Below are 7,588 nucleotides of genomic sequence, written 5' to 3'. Positions count from 1 at the left end.
CTACAGCTGGGGTTTGGGAACAGTCCATAGTATAAACAGAGTGGTATCTCCTAGACAGCAATATTGCTTCACTGGGGGTGTCTGCTAAGCTTCCTGTTTCGGTATCTGCTGTGTGCCATCTCAGGAATATGCAAACCTCCTGACAAGCATAATTTCTTTTCCTCTAACAGCTTCTGGCGTGGCTGTAATAATTGGCTCCACCTTAAAATCAAGGTGGATGCTGCACCCTCTAGCAACCGAAGTTGATAGCAACGATGCTTGTGCTGGACTTCGAGGGAAAAGTTGCTGCTGTAGAGATCCTTGGATTCTTCCTTTGCTGTTCGGTCACTGCCTGCCTGATACCGTGCAAAGATCCCGGTCTCTGAGAACATGGATTTCGGAAGAGTTGCAGAGAATGAGAATGTAAGTACTCTGACAGAGCACATGCAGCATCTTGCTAATGAAAATATAAGTATGAAGGTCTGCAGCCCTTTCCCAGGTCATGAAACCAGTGGTCCCCAAATTGCAGGAGGAAAATGGCAGCTGAAAATCCCATCTACAATCTTTTCAAGCTCTGAAAAACTGGATATGCTGTGCTCTTCCACTAGCACTGCGGTGGTAGAACAGCATGGGGCAGAGGAGGGCTCTGCTGGCTGGCATGGGCTGTGGGAGCTGTTGCGTGTCTCTAGGTACAGCTGCAGGATGGGAATGAGAGGCTGTACCCGCTCAGAGACCTGCAGGAGAGGATGGGGAAACCGGCTGGCTCCAAAACAGATTTGTCAGCCAGAGTAGTCTTCAGTGAAGAGGAAAAACTGAAGGTAAAACAAATACTTCGGGAGTTGGAGAGAACTGAGCCATGAAGCCATATGAAGCCAGTAGATCTGCAGCGGAAAATCTGGTGGGAAACGTTGGGGCCTCTTTCTAGGGGGGTGTGTGTTGTGCCTAAATTCCCCGTTGTGACCTGCTGAAACAGTATGTGGGCCTCAGAATTAGCCCATGGCCTTTATAATGTCCCTTCTTTCTCCTAGATTTCCAAAGAGCTGGTCGATCTCCAGATTGAGACAAACAAAATGAAGGAGCAGTATGAGATGGAGAACTTTGAACTGAAAAATACGGTATCAAAAAGTTTGAAATAGCCAGTTTCCGCTCTGCCAATACCTTTATCCAGAACTGCAGTCATGGTTCCATCTTTACTTTGCTTGGTATATTGTCCTGGCTTTAGCTAGAGCAATGGATTCCCACCCCCTGCCCTGCCCCGATGCCCCAGATACTATGACATTTGCATGAAAATCATCTCTTTTTAAGTCATAGCGTGCCAGAACCCGGTTGGCAAAATAAATGCCCTGTGATTGCTGCTGGTCTCTGCCACAGTCTAATTCTGCTGCTTCCCCTCTGCAGATCCTGGTCCTGGAGAACCGTGTGCTGGAGCTGGAGCACTGCAGTGAGAAGGTCACTGGGGAGCGAGATGCCTTATGGGAACGCCTGCATGCTCTGGAGACCAGGCGGAAGGAGCTGGCAGACGAGTACATCATTTTGAAAAGCAATTACCTGGCCCTAGGCAAAGAATTGGACCAGGAGGTGAGACAGGCTGCAGTGTTTGTTCTGGTGTTCTCGACTCCATCTCACAATTACCGGATCTACAGACAGCTTGGTTGGCTTTGGGCTGTGTATCCACGTCACAGCTCCAGTAAGGTCTGTCAGCTGTGAGAGAGCATGGCTTGGGCATGGGGTTTTTTGGGGGGCCCAGGGATTTCGTGTAACATGGTCACCTTCTAGCAGAGCTTGCAGAACCTGCTCTGCTCAGCAGGGACAGTGCTGAGCCCACGCTGACCCATTCCCGCTGTCAGAGTTTTTCTCTTTTCACGCCATCCCAGATCCCCAGCAGGCACTAGCAGTAACGAGGAGGTCACTGCGGGGCTGGTCTGCATGCACGTTGCAGGTCCCTCTTGACTGCCATCACGCTTTGTTTCCCTTTTTTTCTGCATGGCTTGCGCAGGCTGCATGAACTGATTGTAGTTGCTCTCATTTCGTATGGCGGTGGGAAGTTTTTGAGGTCAGCAAGTTTATTAAAACACTGAATGTAAGCAAGCTTCTGATTGTTCCTTAAAATATAGTAAATGTCCTGGTGACTGTTAGCTTAGCAATTATGAACTAAAGTCTTTTGGACCCAGATTCATGTGTTTCTTTGGCAAGGATAGCTACTTCAATAGACCTTCCTCTCTTCCCTCCCTCTCCCTCTGCCTTGCTTCTTCTTTTTGAATTGGATTGAATGACTGACACCCTCCTGCCTCCCTCCCCCAGCAGATAGTTTAGCTGGTTCAGCCAGATGACCTGGTTTACCATGGTGGTCCCGTGCAGAGCTGTGATGGGAAGATGTGGGGCTGGGACCAGGCATGCTGGTTTCAGCAGTCTTCAGTCTGTCTTTATGGTGAGCATTGGTCTGCAGAGCTCCGGGAGAGGAGGATACGAGATGATGATCATCCTGTTGCAAATAAGCGAGTCAGTGACTCTTGCGAAGCTATCGTTTGTCTCCCATAAGCTGAGAAATGGAAATTTCTCACAAGAAGGCAAGCTCAGCTGCTCGCAGGGGTGTGAACCTACCCTGTCATCCTGCCCGAGCATGAGGCAGAGCGCATGCGGCCGGCAAAGCAGCACGCTGCTGAGACACAGTACTGCCAGGCTCACAGAGGAATAGCTCGGTGTTTGGCAATCTTGGCTGCTTCTTGTCCCCAAGGGAGTGCGATATGTTTGTCAAAAATTGGCTTTTCAGGTGGCTGATGTCTCTAAATGATGGGTTTAGCAGGTTAGCAGTAATAACACACTGTTTTCACATGGATCCTGGAATGTTTCAGAGAGTGAAAGCACATGAATTCAGTTCTGTGCCTGGAGAGCATCCTGAAGAAGTGGTGGAGCAGGGTCCAGAAGCCAAAGGCAAAGTCATTGGCTGTAATCGGTAGGCTGAGGGTTTTACCCCAGTTTCTTGGCTCTGACTACCGAATATCCCTGCCTGAAACGAAAGCGGCTCCAACTTGGCAGGCTGGGACTTGTCACGGCATGGGCCTCTTGCTCATTATTTTCCCAGTGTGGACTTTCCCAAAGGAAATGGGAAAAGCAGCCTGCGGTTCTGCCCCCTCCCCTTCCCCGGCACTCTTCTGGGGAGACAATGAACCTTTTACACGTTCCCAATTACAAGTGCTACTTGTGACCTTGCCAATATGTTGTCATGGCTGCTTGGCGCAGAAGCAGCTCGGCGAGCTCATTCACAGTCCCTTGTACAGGAACAGTTAGAGCCTCTGAATTGTCGCGGCCCCCATTGTATGGCTGGATTCACACATCACCCTGTGTCTGTCCCAGGCGCAGGAGCGCGGCGGAGCTAGCCTTGCCTGTCCCTGGGGAAGTGCCTTCCAGAAGATGCCAGTCAGGCACTTTGTGCCTGTTTTCTAACTCGTTGTAAATTATTCCTTTTCAAGACTCTGACCTTTTCTCGACTCTCCGTTTCCTCCTCCTCTTTTGTTGGGCAGCCTTACGCCGTCTGCAGTGGCGATGCAAAGTGAGGCTCTCAGAGGGAACTCAAATGGCTGCGAACCAGTTCCACGCCGGGGTTTTCCCTGGAGCCAGGCCAGGCTTGGGAGCGCAGGGGAGGCGGTGAAGCCCATCACAAACCTGGGACTGCCTCTTTCTTTCGCTAAGCTGGTACTTCTGCGCTTGTGTGACCCCCTCTGATCAAATTGTCAGGGCTGACAGCTGCAGATGGATCGTTTTCGGTTGGAGAACAAGCAGCCTATCTCTGCGTAGCTGTCAGTTTTCACAGCTGTATATCTCACCTCTTTGTCAGCCTCTTTTCTCCTCTCCTCTCTCCCTCAGCCCACCCTGTGCTATCTTTTGATAAGCTATTCTCTCCACGGATGACTCAGATGACCTCTGCCTCCCATCCTCCCGATTCACTGCCATGGTAACAATTACTCAAGCTTGTCCCCAGTCATAAACCCCATCAAAGCTTTGTTATCTACATAGAAACCCTCCCGTGAGACATGAATTCCCCCAGTGTTCCTCCCAGATCACCTGTAACAGAGCCTTTCTCATTCAGATCCTCTTTATCTTTTGGAAATGTGTCACTTCACACCAGCATCGCTTTGAATCTTCCTGCCTACACGGTGCTGTGGGCTGGCTGCTGCTGGAGGGATGCATTCAAACAAAACTGGAATTAGCTGGGTGGTGTCAGCCGAGATGGATGGAGATTTGGCCCTTCTCTTACATTGTGGAGTCCAGCACTGTTCAAAGCTATTGTGTGGGCAAAGACATGCCTGAAGTGCTGGGAAGCTGTGTGGAGGGTAGAGGGTCAGAGCAAGGAGGGAGGCTGGAGGTCAGAAGGGAGAGGGGGTGGCAGAGCTGGGCCCAGCACTGGGCTGGCACCGGGATCTGTATCTGAACGCAAGAGCGAGGTGGGCAGAGGGAGTAATGTTACACGTGAATAATCCTGCTGCCTGGCAATGATACCCTGTGTTTCCATGAGAATTAGAAAATCACTCATATCTTTGGACATACGAGAGAGAGAACTAAAAATAAAACTTGCTTTCAGGAGGGGGTGTGAGTGCCCACCTTGTGTACACAGCAAGAGCAGTATGTGCTGAACAGACAGCGTGCAGAGCTGGAGAGGCAGGATTTCAGAGGTCTTTCCTTCTTGTTTGACCTGGCAGGTCATGAAGAATGAAGAGCTCAGCCTAGAGCTGCTCAACCTGGCCAATGCCAGGAGCATCCTTCCCAACACAAAGAGTGACCGCTCCCCTGGCATGGCCAACGAATCCTCTGCCGAGCTGGAAAGAGCGAGAGCAATGGTGTATCATCTCTCTGCTCGGAAAGTGAAGGTAAGGACCTCTCTGCCCTCTCACCAGCTCCTTTGAGAACAGTAGCCTAACAGGCACCTTCTTCTGTCTCTTATTAAAAGCAGCCAGAAGATGCAGTTGCCTCTGAACATGAGCAGCAAAAGCTGGAGAGAAACGTGAGTGTGTGGGGATCTGCTGCTGGATCCTTGGGAAAGCAGAGGGGGAATTTATACTGACTGTGGCTGGCACCTCCTGGTGCTAACTTGAATTTTGCGGACAAACTGATGCCTTGATTTTTTTTTTTTTTTTTTTAAGCTGTGCAGTTGAAAAATGAGACTAGAATAACTGTAGATCTTGTGCAGGCAAAAGCTGAGAGAGGGCAGCTGTGGTGCCCGCGATCAGTGCCCCTGGGTGAACAGAGGCAGGTGTTTAAAAGCCAACAAGTGCAGAGGACACTTCCTTATTTTCTTCTTGCTGATATTTGAGAAAGACGGAGGTGATAAAGCACCCAAAACTGAGAGCACAGAGATGCTCCCGGCCTCCTTTCCATCTGCAGCCTGTGCGAAATCAGCTTGGGCTCCACCACCAGCTCCTGCTGGGAATCTGACTCTCGGTGTGAGAAATTCCCTTGGGAGAGCAACACGTGCATATCCATGTGCCCTGTCCCCAGGTCAGACACTGCTTCTGGTGTGCTACAGAGCACTGGTTGCTCCCAGTTAAACCTGTCCTTTTCCCAGTATGTCACTGCTCAGCTGGACTTGTGCACAGCTGGAGGCTCTCCTCACTTCTTCCCCATTCATGAGTCCCTCTCTTAGCTCAGCCCTCTGTCTCATCAACCTCTTCATTTGTCCCGCAGTTGCTTGGAAACCAGGATCACATAAAAGTGGAGCTTGAAAAACTGAAGAAAACCTATGATTCGCAGCAGCAGAAGCTGGAAGAGAGAGTGTGAGCGTTTGAGGGCACGTCCTTCTGTTTGGCTGGACATTTATGGAGCTCCTTGCAGCTGAATGATCCTTGGGAACAGGAGAGGAGGCAGCCTGGCATTGGTGGGGTACAGGGGGGGAAAAGATGATTCAATCTTGGATGAAGTGAGGCCTGGAAGCAAAAACTGATGTTTTCAAGGCTCTTAAGAGGGTTAGCTGTCTGCATAAAAGTTGGTGGTGTTTAGGTACCCAACTGGCCTATGCACCTTTACAAATCCACTTTCTGTGACACACACAGCAAATGTGGGACAGCCCAGGGCTGAATCCAGCCCCAGCCCTTACCCCCACAGCGGCTTTTCCATCGACAGGCTGGGATGGGGTCGGTGTTCCGGCAAAGGCTGCCACAGCAGGGACGCCGCAGGACCAGACCCTCTGACTGGGGAGGACATTCAGCTTTGGTTGCAAGAGTTCTGTGGCCGCTGCTTGGCACACATCTGGGGACTGGCAGCTGCTGCTGAGAGATTTCTGTCATCCCGTAGTGATTTCCTTCTCAAAGCTGCCTGTATTGGACGTACAGAGAAGTTTGGGCGTTAAAATAAACATGTCTTCTTCCTGTGTGTCCAGGATTGCGATGGGGAAGGAGCTGCAGGAGGCGAAGGGAGCGACTGGGGACACCCAGCAAAAGCTGGCGGAGCAGTCAGCGGTAAGGGCAGGCTTCCTTCCAGCCCCTGGCACCCAGGCTCCAGGACTGCCCCTGCTCATCCGCTCCTCCTGGGTGCCATGCCCTTCTCCTGGAGCTAGCAGGGGGTGGGTGTCTTCTATCAAGGCACTCCGACACATCTCCCTCTCCAGGGAGTTTTTCATACCAAGGTGCTCTTCCCTGTGCAGTTTCCTTCTCCAGGGGTGGAAGGCACACGGTGGAAGGTGCTGCTTGCCACAGGCGGTGGGAGGAATTTTGTGCACTGATATTTAGAAAGAGTTGGGGAAATCAGAGCCGGGGTGGGGGGGATTTACAAATTACAGAAGGTAGCAGGGGAATAGACACTCTCAGCGTTTCCAGTGGTCTCCTGAGAAAACCCAGGACCTTGCCAGCTCTAGGGAAGCTGAATGAAGGAAATGAATTCCCCCATCTCTTATGGAGCTTCTCAGTGTCCCTTGCTTGGCCGAAGGACGATGGCAGCAACGAGCCTGTTTGCTGTGTCTAGGTGCTGCTCACCTCCCAGAGCCAGCTCCAAGAGGTGGAGGCGGAGAACTCCCAGCTGCAGCTCCAGCTGAAGGAGCTGAACGAGGAATATCGCTCCCGGCTCACGCAGTACATCAAGGACGTGGCGGTGGGTACCCCCAGCCCCAGGGGCTCTCCGGATCTGGGGAGGTCTCTCCATGCTGGCTGGCTGCCTGCTTCTTGCTGGACTGTGGAGCAGAGCAGGCAGTGGGGCTTGGGGAGCCACCATTGCAGCTGGAAGGGGGCTCTGTGCCCTCGGCTTGGCCTGGGGAGGAGATGCCAGCCCCACTCCTCGCACAGATTTCCTGTATGGCCACACGAAACGGTCTGTGAGTTTCTGCTGGGACTTTTCTTGGTCAGATTACTTGGATTGAAAGATCCTCTCATTTACTACAGCTGCCTTCCAGTTGGCTTCTAATCTCCACTGCCCTGACAACTTCCTTTGGCAGGCCAGGCAATGCCACTTCTGGCTTTGTTGCTGCCTCCATGGTGACTCTGCTGCTGTCCCCACAGGGAGCTTTGCCAGCCTCCGCGGTTGGCTACAGAGCCCTGTAACACCAGTGCCTGGGACCCATTTGGCAAATAAGCACCTTTGATGTACAGTAGAGCTTACAGAGCATAGAATCATAGAATTGTTATGG

At 51.6% G+C, this 7,588-nt stretch overlaps 1 protein-coding gene across 1 annotated transcript; it reads left to right on the top strand.

Moving 5' to 3' along the window:
- Window positions 1-369: 369 nt before the first annotated feature.
- CCDC78 (coiled-coil domain containing 78) lies at window positions 370-7,056 on the top strand (the record flags this gene model as incomplete). Its single annotated transcript, XM_009696241.1, has 9 exons — window positions 370-459; window positions 681-797; window positions 1,008-1,094; window positions 1,378-1,557; window positions 4,677-4,844; window positions 4,928-4,978; window positions 5,659-5,747; window positions 6,350-6,428; window positions 6,931-7,056. Coding segments are annotated over exons 1-9 (987 nt in total), but the record flags the coding sequence as incomplete, so codon positions are not given.
- Window positions 7,057-7,588: the final 532 nt, after the last annotated feature.

Source organism: Cariama cristata, unplaced genomic scaffold (genome assembly GCF_000690535.1).
Source record: "Cariama cristata isolate BGI_N322 unplaced genomic scaffold, ASM69053v1 scaffold36402, whole genome shotgun sequence".
In the NCBI taxonomy this organism is placed as follows: Eukaryota; Metazoa; Chordata; class Aves; order Cariamiformes; family Cariamidae; genus Cariama; species Cariama cristata.
This window is presented reverse-complemented; position numbering and strand designations above follow the sequence as displayed.